Source organism: Ranitomeya imitator, chromosome 5 (assembly GCF_032444005.1).
Source record: "Ranitomeya imitator isolate aRanImi1 chromosome 5, aRanImi1.pri, whole genome shotgun sequence".
Classification (NCBI taxonomy): Eukaryota; Metazoa; Chordata; class Amphibia; order Anura; family Dendrobatidae; genus Ranitomeya; species Ranitomeya imitator.
Window position 1 is genome coordinate 63,679,338 of NC_091286.1, and position 19,235 is coordinate 63,698,572.

General features: G+C 40.4%; 1 protein-coding gene across 1 annotated transcript in view; it reads right to left on the reverse strand.

The window, feature by feature from the left end:
- The window catches only part of PCSK2 (proprotein convertase subtilisin/kexin type 2), a 253,984-nt gene that overhangs the window by 150,362 nt on the left and 84,387 nt on the right, over positions 1 to 19,235 (reverse strand). Inside the window, exon 2 of the mRNA XM_069768745.1 lies at positions 3,373 to 3,477. Within this exon, the coding sequence (XP_069624846.1) occupies positions 3,373 to 3,477 (105 nt within the window). The remainder of the gene's footprint in view (positions 1 to 3,372; positions 3,478 to 19,235) is intronic.

A 19,235-nucleotide genomic window follows, 5' to 3' on the forward strand; every position in this document is an offset into this window, starting at 1 on the left:
GGGTCTTCCAGCATGACAAAGACCAAAAATACACAGCCAGGGTAACTAAGAAGTGGCTCCATAAGACACATTTCAAGGTCCTGGAGTGGCTTAGCCAGTCTACAAACAAGAACCCAGTAGAAAATCTTTGGAGGGAGCTGAAACTCAATGTTGCCCAGAGACAACCCCGAAACTTTAAAGATCTGGAGAAGATCTGTATGGAGGAGTGAGCCAAAATCCCTGCTGAAGTGTGCGCAAACTACTGGACACACATTTTTATAAAGTGCCAGAGGAGATGAAGGAAAGTGCCAATCAATGCACTGTTCCTGAAGCAGTGCCGCTCTACCCTGTGATCTTCTGGCAGCACATGACCACTGCAGCTGATCACCAAAATATATGGCTAAATTCAAGATTTCCTTACATATAAGATTTGACTTTTTCTAAACTAAAGCATAAAAGGGATATTCTCCACTTGCACTTTAATGGCATATTCATAAAATATACCATTCACTAAGTTTCATTTCTGGCATTTGCACCTATGACAGCAATTTGGTCCCTTGACACCCTTTCACAGATTTTACTGCCATTGATTTTTCCGCACTGACTTCTATGGAAAGAATATTGATATTCACTGCATGTTAAATAACATAGAAGATTTCTGCTTTTATTAAACATGTAGTAGAAAAGATAGAATTGGGATGGTATTTCGAGAGAAAACCAACATTTACTATGGATTTGTGCCTAGTAGAGCTGTGACTGTTTCCTTTCAGTATGTGTCCAGATACAGAAAATCCCGACATTGTGTCATAAATAGGCCCTAGCTGAGTGAATATATGTCAATTTAAATACTCTTTGGAAAATAAGTAGAGTGCATTTCTATGAGCAACTGGAAACCATTATATTTTCTGTTTATACAATGTGCTGTGTAATTTCTCCAGCACGAGGCATCAGATTATGGTAAGCAGAGTCTATGCCTCAAGCATATGCATCCTAACAGCTGCAAATGTGAGAAATAGCTGCACGGATTTAGTGTGCAGGAGACAAAGATCTTCCTGGGTTTAAGTGTAGATGTACAGATAAAGTATATTGGGAAATGGGCTAAACTGAAATTCACAAATGTATACCCATTATATTAACGGTTGTATTCACAGGTAAGAGAAAACCAATAGTAGAACTAGTTTTTGGTGATACTCGGATATCAATCTAGTATCTGGGCTCTTGGATGTGCTCGTTACTCAGCGAGCATTAGCCGATGCTCAATTTCAAACTGCATTTTTGCAAATGTTACACATCCAATAAGCATGCAGAGATTGACTGTGTTACTGTAATGTTGCAGCCATCTTGGTAGTGGCATTACTGTGATTGGCTGGCTGTATGACATACTCAGGGGTTATAAAGGACAGGTGCCGCCAGGCTCGGCACACTGACGCCATTGCACAGCTATGTGACAGTTGATATTGAAGGGAGTACTTGTCCATGCGTGTGTGAACAGTTTAACGAATCGAAGGCCTGTAGTGTTGATACTGGTGCTGAAGCTGAACTATCAGGGTATGTGCACACGTTCAGGATTTCTTGCAGAAATTTCCTGACAAAAACCAGACATTTCTGCCAGAAATCCGCATGCGGTTTTTTTTGCGGGAGGATGCAAAATACAAGCAGGAACAGCATATGCCGAATACCACAACCAAGTAGCGGGAATTGTATACAGAACATCTGCACAACATATGGGCTAAGTTCCCCTAAATCCAGGTGGGAGACAACAGGGAAAGTGGTGGAGAATGAAAGAGCTAAAATCCTGTGGGACTTCAAGATCCAGACGGATAAGCAGGTGTTGGCTAACCAACTAGACATTGTGATAGTAGACAAGGATCCGAAGACATCAATGAGATGTGGCAGTGCCAAGTGACAGCAACATCAGAAAGAAGGAATATGAGAAGCTGGAGAAATACCAGGGTCTATAAGAGAACTAGAGACGATGTGGAAGGTGAAGGCAACAGTGACTCCAGTGGTGATAGGAGCACTTGGAGCAGTGACCCCTAAGTTGGGAAAATGGCTACAACAGATCCCAGGAGTAACATCTGAGCTCTCTGTCCAGAAAAGCTCAATGCTGGAAACAACTAAGATCCTGCGCAGAACCCTCAAACTCCCAGGCCTCTGGTAGAGGACCTGAGAATGAGAAAGGACAAAAAAGACCACCCATTGGGGGGTGAGAAGGAAGTTTTTTTTTTTTTTTACATATATACAGTTGAAACCAGAAGTTTACATACACTATATAAAAAGACACACATGCATGTTTTTCTCAATACATGTTTTCTTAAAACATTCTCTCTCTCATTATTCTGGCATTTGGCAAATATTAATAATTATGGTAATCCTAATTAACCTAAAACAGAAAGGTTTATTCTGATTTCATGTCAGATATTGAGAAAAACATGCATATGTGTCTTTTTATAAAGTGTATGTAAACTTCTGGTTTCAACTGTATATTTATACATATATATCACCTACATACCTTCTATATCTTTATAGGATAGGTCATGAATGTTTGATCAGTGGTGTTGCAACATTTGGTGAAATAAGTATTGAACACGTCATTAATTTTCAATGTAAATATATATTTCTTAAGGCGCTTTTGACATGAAATTCTCACCAGATGTTGGTAATAACCCAACCAATCCACACTGGTAAATAAACCAAACCTTAGATGTCCATAAAATAAGTTATGTGTAATAATGAGAAATAACACAGGTAAAAAGTATTGAAAGCATGAAGAAAGAGGTGCAAAAAGTCAAGAAAAGCCATGACACCTCCTGAAATCTATCAGTAATTAGAAAGCAATGCTGCCACTTAGTGAAAAATAATATCAGTTGATTCAACTTATATCCTATAAAAAGGTGTAAAATCAGTGAGCTGTCTCAAGACCTTGGCAACCTTACTATTGCAAAATATACCGATAGTAGGTTACAGAAGAATTTCTAAACAGCTGAAGGTTCCAGTGAGCACTGTTAGGGCCATAATCCGGAAGTTAAGAGAACATGATTTACCCATAAAATGGCAACAATATATACTGTATATTGTTCATGCTTTTTGAGCAACATGCCAACCTATTCAAGCTTAACTGAAATAATAGTTGAGGAGTATGAAGCGCAAAGAGAGAGTTCCCATAAGATAAAATATATTTTTTTCTTGCTATAATGGCAACTGTTTCTCGTTTTTTTTCTTGTTGGCTTTCTTCTTATATGCTGATAAAACTCAATAAACTTTAAAATATATATTTTTCTTGTTTTTGCAATGAACAATGATCCTCAAGATGAAAGTTTTTTATTTTTTCTGTTCATATTTTCAATATCTTAGTGAAATAATAAAGAACAATACCCAGCTTTGAGAACTCACTTTTGGATGCATTTCTAAGTGATTTCTGCTTTTGACACTACGTTTTCTTCTGGTCTTCACAGCTCCATTGTCATAAAAATGATATAATGTTCCTGCAAACGGGAGCTGTAAAAAAAGTTAGAAAAAGATTTTATAAATTAAAAATAAATCAAAAGTATGACACATTATACAGTCTTTGGAGTCTACTCAATTAACAAAGACAAAAAAAGCACTAGATGGCTCGGCTTTAATGTATAACATTTGGCCTAGTGCTATCTGATCAAACATCGGATAGCACTTGGCATGTTATACGCTTGTGTGAGCAACCCCAATATATGTTAAAAGTAAGCATGTACATGCCTGCTATGTTTGGAACACCTTGGTGTACACTAAATTAATTTAAAATTAGGTTTTTAAACCTCCTCACTATTAACTTTCATCCACAAACCAAAAATATTAATAAAGTACCTGAATTCCAAAACAGTTAAAAAGTGGTTCCTATAAAGTGTTAGTGAAAAGTTGACCTATAAAAATGTTAATTCATCTCTATTGACATGTATCGTTCTTTCTTCATACATTGTGTCTTGCTGTATAATGCTGAATCACCGAAATTCACAGCAAGGACTATTGAAAAGGTTAAGGTTAAGAAGCATCATTTCCAAACAGTCAAAGAAGAAACCTAAAACTTTGGCATCGATCATAAACAATTATGCAAGTTTAGCGAAAAGCTAAATAACTTCTACAGGAATTTACTATAATGAACTAAAACAAACATTCTGGAAGAAGACATGTAAGCCCAAATTTATTCTATTGGGATTTCAATCTCTACAACAAGAAAAATCCTGGTGGGTGGCGCTTACGCAAATTGAGACCATCGCTTGCCGATAGATGCAACTGCAAATGTGCCATCGGTGGCACCATTTTGTTGGAGCAAAAAAAAAATTTGGCTCCGTCAAAATGGCGTTGGCGGCGCATATGCAGTAGCATCTATAGGTAAGCAATAGATGCTACTGTGCGCGAGCCACCGAAGGCACCATTTTGCTGGAGTTAATTTAAAAAAAAAAACGGAATAAAAACTGTGCAAGCGCAGTACTTAAAACAGGAGGCAGGTCACTGAAGGTTGAGTGACCTTTCATTTAAAAACACAAGGAATAAGAAGTAGCCAGAGCACAACATAACATAGCATGAAACTGCAACCTCAAGACGGAGTTCTTCAACACAGGTATCATTTTAATCAGTGTCACAGCATGAACCTGACAAGGCCTGTAGTTTACTTAGCAAAATTCTGATGATAGGTTTGCTTTAAGAACAAACCCGGATAACCCCCCTAATATTGAGAAAATGTCTTACTCCAATAACGGGACACGCCTCATGCCCAGGAATCGCATACAATATGACCAACGTACCAATTTGACACATTTTTCCACCCCCTAATAGACACACATCAAATATCATTAACCCCCCCTTCAACCAACTTTGATGGGCTAACAAACTCACTGAAGTGAAAGCATCATAAATGGCCAAAATAAAAGCCACTGAAAACAACTGCACCTCATAATTTGAAAAGCAACTTGATCCTAAACATCCCATCATCTTGCCCACAATTTGAAGGAAACTGGTCTCCAACTGTAACGAAAATACATTGAATGCCTGTTTCAACAAAAAATCCTTTGTCACGCCACTAATGCCTTCAAATTTAACCCCTTCCCGACCTGTGACACAGCGTATGCGTCATGAAAGTCGGTGCCAATCCGACCTGTGACGCATATGCTGTGTCACAGAAAGATCGCGTCCCTGCAGATCGGGTGAAAGGGTTAACTCCAATTTCACCTGATCTGCAGGGACAGGGGGAGTGGTAGTTTACCCCAGGGGGGGTGGCTTCACCCACCCGTGGCTACGATCGCTCTGATTGGCTGTTGAAAGTGAAACTGCCAATCAGAGCGATTTGTAATATTTCACATAAAAAACTGGTGAAATATTACAATCCAGCCATGGCCGATGCTGCAATATCATCGGCCATGGCTGGAAACACTGTTGTGCCCCCACCCCACCCCACCGATCTCCCCCCCAGCCCTCCGATCTGTGGTCCGCTCCCCTCCGTCCTGTGCTCCGCTCCCCCGTCCTCCTTTCCACTCCCCCCGTGCTCCAATCCCACCCCCCATGCTCCAATCCAACCCCCCCGCACTCCGATCCCTCCCCCGCACAACGATCCCCCCCGGTGCTCCGATCCACCCCCCGCACAGCGATCCCCCACCCCGTGCTCCAATCCACCCACCCGTGTTCCGATCCACACCCCCCCATGCTCCGATCCACCCTCCCGTGCTCCGACGCCCCCCCCCCGTGCCCTGATCTCCCCCCCTTATACTTACCTAGCCTCCCGGGGTCCGTCCGTCTTCTTTCCTGGGCGCCGCCATCTTCCAAAATGGCGGGCGCATGCGCAGGGCGCCCGCCGAATCTGCCAGCCGGCGGATTCGTTCCAAAGTGAATTTTGATCACTGTGATAAAACCTATCACAGTGATCAAAATAAAAAAAAACAGTAAATGACCCCCCCCCCTTTGTCACCCCCTTAGGTAGGGACAATAATAAAATAAAGAATTTTTTTTTCCACTAAGGTTGGGGTAAGAACTAGGGTTAGGGTTAGGGTATGTGCACACGCATTCTGGTCTTCTGTGGATTTTTCCGCAGCGGATTTGATAAATCCGCAGTGCTAAACCGCTGTGGATTTATCGCGGATTTACCGCGGTTTTTCTGCGCATTTCACTGTGGTTTTACAACTGCGATTTTCTATTGGAGCAGTTGTAAAACCGCTGCGGAATCCGCAGAAAGAAGTGACATGCTGCGGAATGTAAACCGCTGCGTTTCCATGCAGTTTTTCTGCAGCATGTGTACAGCGATTTTTGTTTCCCATAGGTTTACATTGAACTGTAAACTCACGGGAAACTGCTGCGGATCCGCAGTGTTTTCATCAGCGAGTGAACATACCTTTAGAATTAGGCTATGTGCACACGGTGCGGATTTGGCTGCGGATCCGCAGCAGTGTTCCATCAGGTCTACAGTACCATGTAAACATATGGAAAACCAAATCCGCTGTGCCCATGGTGCGGAAAATGCCACGCGGAAACGCTGCATTGTATTTTCCGCAGCGTGTCAATTCTTTGTGCGGATTCCGCAGCGTTTTACACCTGTTCCTCAATAGGAATCTACAGGTGAAATCCGCACAAAAAACACTGGCAATCCGTGGTAAATCCGCAGGTAAAACGCAGTGCCTTTTACCAGCGGATTTTTCAAAAATGGTGCTGAAAAATCTCATACGAATCCGCAACGTTGGCACATAGCCTTAGGGTTAGGGTTGGGTTGGAATTAGGGTTGTGGTTAGGTTTAGGGGTGTGTTGGGGTTAGGGTTGTGGTTAGGGGTGTGTTGGGGTTAGGGTTGTGATTAGGGTTACGGCTACAGTTTGGATTAGGGTTAGGGGTGTGTTGGGGTTAGTGTTGGAGGTAGAATTGAGGGGTTTCCACTGTTTAGGCACATCAGGGGGTCTCCAAACGCAACATGGCGCCACCATTGGCGCCACCATTCACCACTAGGCTGAACTGGATGGACAAATGTCTTTTTTCGGCCTTACTAACTATGTTACTATGTTACATTGATTCCAGCCAATCTTGTATTCAAAAAGTCAAATGATGCTCCCTCACTTCCAAGCCCCGACGTGTGCCCAAACAGTGGTTTACCCCCACATATGGGGTACCAGCATACTCAAGACAAACTGCGCAACAATTATTGGGGTCCAATTTCTCCAGTTACCCTTGAGAAAATAAAAAATTGCTTGCTAAAACATCATTTTTGAGGAAAGAAAAATGATTTTTTATTTTCACGGCTCTGCGTTGTAAACGTCTGTGAAGCACTTGGGGGTTCAAAGTGCTCACCACATATCTAGATAAGTTCCTTGGGGGGTCTAGTTTGCAAAATGGGGTCACTTGTGGGGGGTTTCTACTGTTTAGGCACACCAGGGGCTCTGCAAACGCAACGTGACGTCCGCAAACCATTCCATCAAAGTCTGCATTTCAAAAGTCACTACTTCCCTTCTGAGCCCCGACGTGTGCCCAAACAGTGGTTTACCCCCACACATGGGGTATCAGCGTACTCAGGAGAAATTGGACAACAACATTTGGGGTCCAATTTCTCCTGTAACCCTTGGGAAAATAAAAAATTCTGGGCTAAATAATTATTTTTGAGGAAAGAAAACTTATTTATTATTTTCACGGCTCTGCGTTATAAACTTCTGTGAAGCACTTGGGGGTTGAAAGTGCTCACCACATATCTAGATAAGTTTATTTCGGGGTCTAGTTTCCAAAATGGGGTCACTTGTGGGGGGTTTCTACTGTTTAGCCACATAAGGGGCTCTGCAAACGCAACGTGACGCCCGTAGAGCATTCCATCAAAGTCTGCATTTCAAAACGTCACTACTTCACTTCCGAGCCCCGACGTGTGCCCAAACAGTAGTTTACCCCCACATATGGGGTATCACCGTACTCAGGAGAAACTGGACAACAAATATTGGGGTCAAATTTCTCCTGTTACCCTTGGGAAAATTAAAAAATTCTGGGCTAAAAAAATATTTTTGAGGAAAGAAAACGTATTTATTATTTTCACTGCTCTGTGTTATAAACTTCTGTGAAGCACTTGGGGGTTCAAAGTGCTCATCTCACATCTAGATAAGTTCCTTTCGGGTCTAGAGCATACCATCAAAGTCTGCATTTCAAAACGTCACTACTTCACTTTCAAGCCCCAGCATGTGCCCAAACAGTGGTTTACCCCCACATATGGGGTATCAGCGTACTCAGGAGAAACTGGACAACAAATTTTGGGGTCAAATTTCTCCTGTTACCCTTGGGAAAATAAAAAATTGCGGGCTAAAAAATCATTTTTGAGAAAAGAAATTTTTTTTTTTCATGGCTCTGCGTTATAAACTTCTGTGAAGCACTTGAGGGTTCAAAGTGCTCACCACACATCTAGATTAGTTCCTTTGGGGGTCTAGTTTCCAAAATGGGGTCATTTGTGGGGGATCTCCAATGTTTAGGCACACAGTGGCTCTCCAAACGCGACATGGTGTCCGCTAATGATTGGAGCTAATTTTCCATTTAAAAAGCCAAATGGCGTGCCTTCCCTTCTGAGCCCTGCCGTGCGACCAAACAGTGGTTTACCCCCACATATGGGGTATCTGCGTACTCAGGACAAACTGGACAACAACATTTGTGGTCCAATTTCTCCTATTACCATTGGCAAAATAGGAAATTCCAGGCTAAAAAATCATTTTTGAGGAAAGATAAATTATTTTTTATTTTCATGGCTCGGCATTGTAAACCTCTATGAAGCACCTGGGGGTTTAAAGTGCTCAGTATGCATCTAGATAAGTTCCTTGGGGGGTCTAGTTTCCAAAATGGGGTCACTTGTGGGGGAGATCCAATGCATAGGCACACAGGGGCTCTCGAAACGCGACATGGTGTCCGCTAACAATTGGAGCTAATTTTCCATTCAAAAAGTCAAAAGGCGCGCCTTCCCTTCCGAGCCCTGCCGTGTGCCCAAACAGTGGTTTACCCCCAAATATGAGGTATCGGCGTACTCGGGAGAAATTGCTCAACAAATTTTAGGATCCATTTTATCCTATTGCCCATGTAAAAATGAAAAAATTGAGGCACAAAAATTTTTTTGTGAAAAAAAAGTACTTTTTCATTTTTACGGATCAATTTGTGAAGCACCTGAGGGTTTAAAGTGCTCACTAGGCATCTAGATAAGTTCCTTGGGGGGTCCAGTTTCCAAAATGGGGTCACTTGTGGGGAAGCTCCAATGTTTAGGCACACAGGGTCTCTCCAAACGCGACATGGCGTCCGCTAACGATGGAAATCATTTTTCATTCAAAAAGTCAAATGGCGCTCCTTCCCTTCCGAGCCTTACCATGTGCCCAAACAGTGGTTTACCCCCACATGTGAGGTATCGGTGTCCTCAGGAGAAATTGCCCAACAAATTTTAGGATCCATTTTATCATGTTGCCCATGTGAAAATGAAAAAATTGAGGCAAAAATTTTTTTTGTGAAAAAAAAGTACTTTTTCATTTTTACGGATCAATTTGTGAAGCACCTGGGGGTTTAAAGGGCTCACTATGCATCTAGATAAATTCCTTGGGATGTCTAGTTTCCAAAATGGGGTCACTTGTGGGGGAGCTCCAATTTTTAGGCACACGGGGGCTCTCCAAATGTGACATGGTGTCCGCTAAAGAGTGCAGCCAATTTTTCATTGAAAAAGTCAAATGGCGCTCCTTCCCTTCCAAGCTCTGCCGTGCGCCCAAACAGTGGTTTACCCCCACATATGAGGTATCAGCGTACTCAGGACAAATTGGACAACAACTTTCGTGGTTCAGTTTCTCCTTTTACCATTGGGAAAATAAAAAAATGTTGCTGAAAGATCATTTTTGTGACTAAAAAGTTAAATGTTCATTTTTTCGTTCCATGTTTCTTCTGCTGCTGTGAAGCACCTGAAGGGTTAATACACTTCTGGAATGTGGTTTTGTGCACCTTGAGGGGTGCAGTTTTTAGAATGGTGTCACTTTTGGGTATTTTCAGCCATATAGACCCCTCAAACTGACTTCAAATGTGAGGTGGTCCCTAAAAAAAATGGTTTTGTAAATTTCGTTGTAAAAATGAGAAATCGCTGGTCAAATTTTAACCCTTATAACTTCCTAGCAAAAAAAAATTTTGTTTCCAAAATTGTGCTGATGTAAAGTAGACGTGTGGGAAATGTTATTTATTAACTATTTTGTGTTACATAACTCTCTGGTTTAACAGAATAAAAATTCAAAATGTGAAAATTGCGAAATTTTCAAAATTTTCGCCAAATTTCCGTTTTTATCACAAATAAACACAGAATTTATTGACCTAAATTTACCACTAACATGAAGCCCAATATGTCACGAAAAAACAATCTCAGAACCGCTAGGATCCATTGAAGCGTTTCTGAGTTATTACCTCATAAAGGGACACTGGTCAGAATTGCAAAAAACAGCAAGGTCTTTAAGGTCAAAATAGGCTGGGTCATGAAGGGGTTAAACAAAAAAGGATAATGCCATCAATCTCTGCACTACAGCTGATGCCGACCTCCAAGACACAAAATCCTGACCCAAAAGGGACAGTAACAGAAATAGCCTTTCCTTGGACACAGAACCAACTTTCACCCCAATGCCAAACTCCTCCCATTCAATCCAAAAATGTTTCATATCGGCACCAAGTAGCTTCAGTCACCAATTGCCCAGAACATGCTGCTTAGCTACCACATATACATTCCATTGCAAACACTGTAACACCAAATGGCATAGACAAGACTTAGCAGAAAGCGTATTCATTGCATACACAACGGACAAATTGTCACAATGAAAACAACTATTTCCCGGCCAAATTTGCAGGCCCACACAAAAGAAATCCTCCAAAAAATGAATTAACTAGGTAACACTAGACATATCTAACATTAGTTACTCGACAAATAAACTAAAAGCCTCAAACTAAGCACCCAAGTTGGAGCAACCCTTGGTTAAGTAACGATCAACGTAAAACTGACCATGTTACATACACCCAAGAAATGAAGGCTGTCGGAGTGCACAGGAAGCAAATGAAATGCCACCTCAAAGTCAGATTTCACCTTCAATGCCACCAACACAGTTTTCCTCATCCAATACAAAGCCTTATTGAAAGACACACACTACACAGATAATAACTCCAGGGAAATACCATAACTTACTGAATCACAGGCCGGATACGATAAATGATGATTGAGTCAGAAATTATTAGGTTCACATTTTGGATGCACCTCCAGAGGGCAAATCCTCAAGTTACGCAACAGAGGGTCCTTGAATGGACCTGCCATGCAACCTAATTCCACCCACTAACTCAGTTTCTCTTTTACTACCCTTCGATGTTCCTATGGCGACTTTAACTTACCTGGCTGTAAAATCAGGGCCAAAGGATCACACAGGATCCTGAAACCATCAGAAAAAAACAAAATGAATTAACTCTGCTGCTTCCAAATTCGAGTACCTATTTAAAAATGGGATCAACTCTGCGACCCTCACCGAGGTTCTCCATCTTTCCAACACGCTCACCTGGCTTACCCTTTGACCGCTTAAAGCATTTGGACAAGCTATGACTGTCTCCGCATGTGGAACACTCATGTTTGAACTTAAACAAGATGCCGAATTTACACTGTCCCTCATTGAATTGCCAAGAAAACGCCTTTCTTCGAGATGCCAAGGACCTGCTGCTTGAGCATCCAACACCATTTTGAAAGGGCTGAGAAGCAGGAGCCATCATCAGGTGCATCCACAAGGATATGTCCTTATGGTCTCACACAGCCACATAGCCTTCCCCTGCCTAAATTGCTCATCATACCCAAGCCAGGCCAACCTTATCCCTGTACACCTCCCCAATTGCATCCATGTAACCAAATAGAGCGGAGCAATGGTCTGATCCTTTTTCCCAAATCACACTGGCTGAGATAGAAAATATCTTTGAAATTAACCGGTACCTACGTTATTCTTCCTCTTTGTTCTCTTTTTTAGAATCACTGGGCTTTATCTTGTCTAAATTAAACTTCTCTCAACTTCCCCCTGGCACTGGGTTCGACCACCAGCCGACACATTACCAGGGGTCACTGCTATGCAGGTCTGAGGCCTAGCAGGCAGTGAATCGATAGGCCGCAGATTAGATGAGAATTCCTCTTACCAAGAGGGTCCCTGAAGGTGCTCCTATAACGCCATCTGGCACCTCTCAACACCTCAAGAGAATAGCACTCCAGCGGCTGCCCACACCAGTTTTAAAAAGGCTGTCACATTTTTCTGTGTCCTTTGTGTTCTGCTGCAGCCAGATCCAGTAGGCAAGATGCAGTAACGATTTTCCCTAACCATTATATAGCACCCCATAATCATGCCCCCAATTCCTCACCACCAGTCAGGTTTCCTGCACATGTATACCACAGAATCAACCCCATGTTTATTTTCAATCACTTTAACCCTCGCCCCCTATCTGTCGGAGTCCCGCAAGGTTCAGTTCTAGGGCCCCTGATCTTCTCCATTTACACTTTTGGCCTGGGACAGCTCATAGAATCTCACAGTTTTCAGTATCATCTCTATGCTGACGACACACAAATCTACATCTCTGGACCAGATATCACCACTCTACTAAGCAGAATCCCTCAATGTCTATCCGCTATTTCATCCTTCTTCTCCGCTAGATTTCTAAAACTTAACATGGACAAAACAGAATTCATTGTCTTTCCCCCATCTCACACGACCCCCCCAATGAGCCTATCCATTACAGTAAACGGCTGCCCACTCTCCCCAGTCCCGCAAGCTCGCTGTCTGGGGGTAATCCTTGACAATTTTACTGTACTAAAGCAAGGAAATGTGTGATACATGAAATGTGAATAGCATAATGGCTTGTGAAATCTATGAAAAAACACATGAGATGCTTAGCACAAGCCTTGGCCAAAATTGGTGGATGGGCTCACAATTTTTAGCCAAATCTTGTGCTAAGCATCTCATGTGTTTTTTAATAGATTTCGTAAGCCATTATGCTATTCACATTTCATGTATCGCACATTTCCTTGCTTTAGTACAGTAAAATTGAGTGCAGCCATTGATCTATTAACCACTGAAGTAAAATATTTTTTTAAAAGTTTTGTTTTTACATTAAAAATATTTTTCATTATTTATTCTGATAAACTAATGTTGCAAAAATAGCTCGACCAACTTATTATTTTTGTTAGCCTTGCCTCACGTAAAATGAAATAATTATCAAAAAGTTGTACAAATCCCAAAATGATAACGATCAAAACTAAAGCTTGTTATGTAAAAAACAAGCTCTCATGGAGTTCACAGGGTTCACAGAGTTCGCAGAAAAATGAAACAAAAAAATATGTCATTCAGAATATGCTGCATAGTAAAAAAAAAAGTAAATTATTGGACAAAAATAGTAAAACATAAAAGATATTATACATTCACTATTACTAAAATGGTATTCAATTTTATTATAAAACCATATCATGGTGAATGGAAAAAAACAACCAGCATTGCAGTTTTTTATTTATGTTCCTCTTAATAAATAAAATTGAATACAAAGTGATCATAAAGTCACGTGTGGTCAAAAATTGCAGCATTCAAAACTACAGCTTTTTCCTGCAGAAAGTAATCCCCCAAAGCTCTCTAAGTTATGGGTTTTAGAAAATAGTGCTCAAGTAAAAAGAAATTTTTTTTTTGCAAAAGCAGAAAAAACATAAACATAAAAAAACTAAATAAATTTGTTTTCCTCGTTATGCTGACTTGCAGAAAAAACGACATGTTAATTATGCTAAATCAAAGGTTTATGATTCATTTCACCTCCTTAAAAGTGTAATAAAAACTGATTAAGAATGTATACGTATCCCAAAATGGTACCAATGAAAACTACATCTCATCATAAATAAACTTGACTCTTCGAATAGCAACACAAAAATGATTTTTTTCAGAGTATTTATCATATGAAAGTAACAAATTATAAATAAAACTTTATGTAGTTAGTGTAATAATCTTGTTACCCCATGTAATAATATTAACACAAAGCGTTTAAAATATATATAAAAAAAAGGTAGCAGAAATTGTGCTTTTCCTATTTTTTCCTATGAAAAGTTCACAAAGTTAGAGATTAAGTTGTATGTGGCCGAATCCAGCAAACAAACAAAAAAAGTCCTCATACTGCTATTTCAATGAAAAGAATAAAAATGTTATGGCTCCTGGAATGTGACAACAAAAAATTTAAAAAAATATTATCCTTAAAAGAAAAAAACAAACACCGAAGCACAATGATTGAATATCCTGCAGAAAATAAATAAACATCAAAAGTGCATATAATAATAGTGCAAATAATACACAGTACTTAGTTAACATGTTTTTGATTAAAAAAAATGCAAAAGCCATCCCATCACTTCACGGTGACCCTAAATGGGGCATTCCTAACTCTAATATTAAAAATCTTACCGTTTGTCCAGTGACATGCATGTAAATAAGGGCTGAGAAGGATTGCGCCCGACTAGTGGACACACAGCCATGGGAGACTCCATCAATATAATGCCCCGCTCAGGCCACACTTTTATTATGGTCATGATGCTATCAGACAGAAATAACCCAAAGGTATGAACTGGGATATAAACTTTTTTTCATCAGTTAACTATTCATAAATTGCGAATTTTACTATAGTGGATGGCGACAGGCACGGCACCTGTACCTCTCAAAATGGCTGCTTCAATGAGACTTATCCAATGTTTCCACTGTCACATCAGGCTCAGTAGTGGCCCAAAATTAGGGAGTTGGGGTCTTCTATGCCAGTATACACCAGTTATTTCCATTCTATAGTTTTTGGCGGAAAGTGACCAAACCCTTTAAAAATTGTGAAAATTATCTGGGCAGTGTAAAAAAAGCTAAGCACAGATTTTCATGACTAGATGTGTGCACTTACTAAAGGGTAATACTATTCATATTAGTGCAAGACAGCTAGTAAGTGACGGAGTGCTGGAATCAGGCTCTTCGCTCCGTTTTCACAATGTCCTCAGGTAGGGAAGCAAACAGCCCACGTATACATTAGGTGAAAGTCCAAAGCTGCTGACTTTGGTGGGACCAGCAAGCAAGGGCTAACTTCCAAATTTTACCCTGAAGGTAAATCACATAGCACTGGCCCATAAGTATGGAGTCTTTCATAGGCCTTCATGTATGTAGCATGCATCCTAGGTACTCTCACTCCTCCCCTAAATATAATAATATACCCACCGCCCCTGTATATAACAATGTACATAGAATAATAATGTACAATTATTGCTCCCCAAAAGTTACAGTGGGGCAAAAAAGTATTTAGTCAGTCAGCAATAGTGCAAGTTCCACCACTTAAAAAGATGAGAGGCGTCTGTAATTTACATCATAGGTAGACCTCAACTATGGGAGACAAACTGAGTAAAAAAATCCAGAAAATCACATTGTCTGTTTTTTTAACATTTTATTTGCATATTATGGTGGAAAATAAGTATTTGGTCAGAAACAAAATTTCATCTCAATACTTTGTAATATATCCTTTGTTGGCAATGACAGAGGTCAAACGTTTTCTGTAAGTCTTCACAAGGCTGCCACACACTGTTGTTGGCATGTTGGCCCTTTCCTCCATGCAGATCTCCTCTAGAGCAGTGATGTTTTTGGCTTTTCGCTTGGCAACACGGACTTTCAACTCCCTCCAAAGGTTTTCTATAGGGTTGAGATCTGGAGACTGGCTAGGCCACTCCAGGACCTTGAAATGCTTCTTACGAAGCCACTCCTTCGTTGCCCTGGTGGTGTGCTTTGGATCATTGTCATGTTGAAAGACCCAGCCACGTTTCATCTTCAATGCCCTTGCTGATGGAAGGAGGTTTGCACTTAAAATCTCATGATACATGGCCCCATTTATTCTTTCATGTACCCGGATCAGTCGTCCTGGCCCCTTTGCAGAGAAACAGCCCCAAAGCATGATGTTTCCACCACCATGCTTTACAGTAGGTATGGTGTTTGATGGATGCAATTCAGTATTCTTTTTCCTCCAAACATGACAAGTTGTGTTTCTACCAAACAGTTCCAGTTTGGTTTCATCAGACCATAGGACATTCTCCCAAAACTCCTCTGGATCATCCAAATGCTCTCTAGCAAACTTCAGACGGGCCCGGACATGTACTGGCTTAAGCAGTGGGACACGTCTGGCACTGCAGGATCTGAGTCCATGGTGGCGTAGTGTGTTACTTATGGTAGGCCTTGTTACATTGGTCCCAGCTCTCTGCAGTTCATTCACTAGGTCCCCCCGCGTGGTTCTGGGATTTTTGCTCACTGTTCTTGTGATCATTCTGACCCCACGGGGTGGGATTTTGCGTGGAGCCCCAGATCGAGGGAGATTATCAGTGGTCTTGTATGTCTTCCATTTTCTAATTATTGCTCCCACTGTTGATTTCTTCACTCCAAGCTGGTTGGCTATTGCAGATTCAGTCTTCCCAGCCTGGTGCAGGGCTACAATTTTGTTTCTGGTGTCCTTTGACAGCTCTTTGGTCTTCACCATAGTGGAGTTTGGAGTCAGACTGTTTGAGGGTGTGCACAGGTGTCTTTTTATACTGATAACAAGTTTAAACAGGTGCCATTACTACAGGTAATGAGTGGAGGAAAGAGGAGACTCTTAAAGAAGAAGTTACCGGTCTGTGAGAGCCAGAAATCTTGATTGTTTGTTTCTGACCAAATACTTATTTTCCACCATAATATGCAAATAAAATGTTAAAAAAAACAGACAATGTGATTTTCTGGATTTTTTTTTTTCTCAGTTTGTCTCCCATAGTTGAGGTCTACCTATGATGTAAATTACAGACGCCTCTCATCTTTTTAAGTGGTGGAACTTGCACTATTGCTGACTGACTAAATACTTTTTTGCCCCACTGTATATAATAATATACATCAATTGCAATTTAATTACTGTTCATCGTCTGACTCACGCCCCATAACTATTTACACCCCTTTATGTGAAAATCATTATTGACCCTCTACTTTCTCCAAACAAGTATAAAGTATAAAACACATCTCAAGGTATACACTCACCCTTCACCATCAACCCAACTTCTTTTACCACCAAAGCAACAGGAACACAACCCCGAACCCCTCCCCACACTAGATCAGAACTGGAGAGCACTGTTGACATCCATACCAGTACTGTTTGCTAGATAGTGTGACACTGATACACACTGCCAGATAATTCAGCACAATGAGTCTGACTCCTACCTTCTATCTCAGATGTAGCCGTGTAAATTAGTCAGTAAAGTTAGTAAGTAAAATCAGTCTGATTCAGTAGCATCAGCTAATGGCATCCTCCACTAGCTCCTCTCCAGTGGACAGCACACAACAGAGGCATGCAGCATGAGAGCACTTCATGGGATGCAGCCAGGAAACCATTTTACATTTTTTGATAAAGGCACAGTGCAAACAACCTGCTAAAGCACCGAGCTGCTTCAACCAACTTCTAGATGACTGGCCGAATATTTGATGTGTAATTGAAATTTCAACAGCCCATAACTTTCAAGCCCAGAGGTATCAGACAGTGACTTTCTAATCTTACCAAGCTGAAAATACTGACAACTATCTCAAATATATGGGTAGTTTAGACCTCTTGACTTCACCTTTAAGTCTACTACCTGGACAACCCCTTCTTAAAGGGAACCTGTAACCTCCAAAACTAATATTTATAGTGTTATAGTGGTAATCTTCATGTATGGCTTACTTACCAAAAGTGTGGCTGCAAGGAGAAAATTAAGTTTTATTTTCCCTGCAGCCACTCGCTTCCAGTTATTGAGGTAGTGAGGGGGACTGTAACAGTCACCACTTACTAGATAATGAAAGTGCTGTAATCACTCCCCTGCACCTTGACTGACAGCACACATACTGTATGCTGCAACATAGGGGACAAAGGACACTCTGTATAATCCTAGGAAATTCTGATACCTGTACATTCACTATCGATGAAAAACCCACACCTCTAATGAAAAATGCTGATAAAATCATACTTAAACAGGAGTAGACCAAAATGTCAGGCGGTGTGTCCACACCATGTGTACTGTTAAGAACCTGTGTCATAATTCATCTAATACATTTACATTTTATATAGATATACGTCCACTCCTTGAGGCAGCAAACTGATGTAAACTCTTTATGACCCAAAGCCTTTTCCAGTTGCAAATTATCAATCTTCTTAATTTGGCAGAAAGCTTCACTGCTTTATTCTAAAATTTATGCAATTTCTTCACTTACTGAACAGTAAAAATTCTCTATCTTATTCATACACATATTACATTAATTTCTTGCTTCATTAAGCCTCATATTGTTTCTCCTAGAGAGGGATTTTCTTTATAATTTAGGTACTTTAATCTATAGTCTTTATTGGCTTTTAATAATTTCATTCTACCTCTTTTTTTAATAATAAATTATACGACATTATTCTGCCTCTTAAGAAGTCATTCTCAGTCTCCCAAAATAAAATAGGATTATTCACATGTTTTATAATACCTAAAACCAACAGACACCTGCTGGGATTTTTTCTAAGGTACCACTAACCCTTTTATAAAGTGATACCTATAGATAAATATTCAGAAATAGCGATCTCATTTAGGCTTCAAGTCTTGACCCTTTGTTGGAATATTAGCAGTCATGGGACATAGTCAATTCTGGACATCATATAATTATCTTTTGGATAGTAGGTTAAGTGCTTTTCAACATGATTATAAAGCCTTCATACAGTCTACAAACCTATGTGAAAACAAAAATTGAAATTATTATGTACCAAGTAAGCCGTCAACATTCCTCTTAACCATGTTTAAATGTAATTATTTTGTCCCTACTGATTTGTATTGATAGATTCCTCCTCATCTGACATAATTTAACATAAAAAACAGAATTGTCCAAACTCCGAACTAGTTCCAGAGGATGCATTCCCAAGAAAGAACAATTATCAAGTAAAGAGAACCACATAATGGAAACTCTGGAAGTCATAGGAACTCTACAGTTAATCCTGATACCTAAGGGTACAGTTCATAGATATCATGAAAGGACATAATGCTCCTGGGCTGAAGTATTCCTATTGTGGCATATATAATAAATGTAAATATACTCAGCATTATAAAACAGGAGAATGACCTGGGTATTCTGGTTACCAGTAAGCTAAACAGTAGTAATCAATGTCAAGGAGCAGATGCAAAAGTAATAAATATTTTATGGTGCATAAAAAGAGCCGTCCTACTCACTGCAGTCACCGCTCTGCTTCCCCT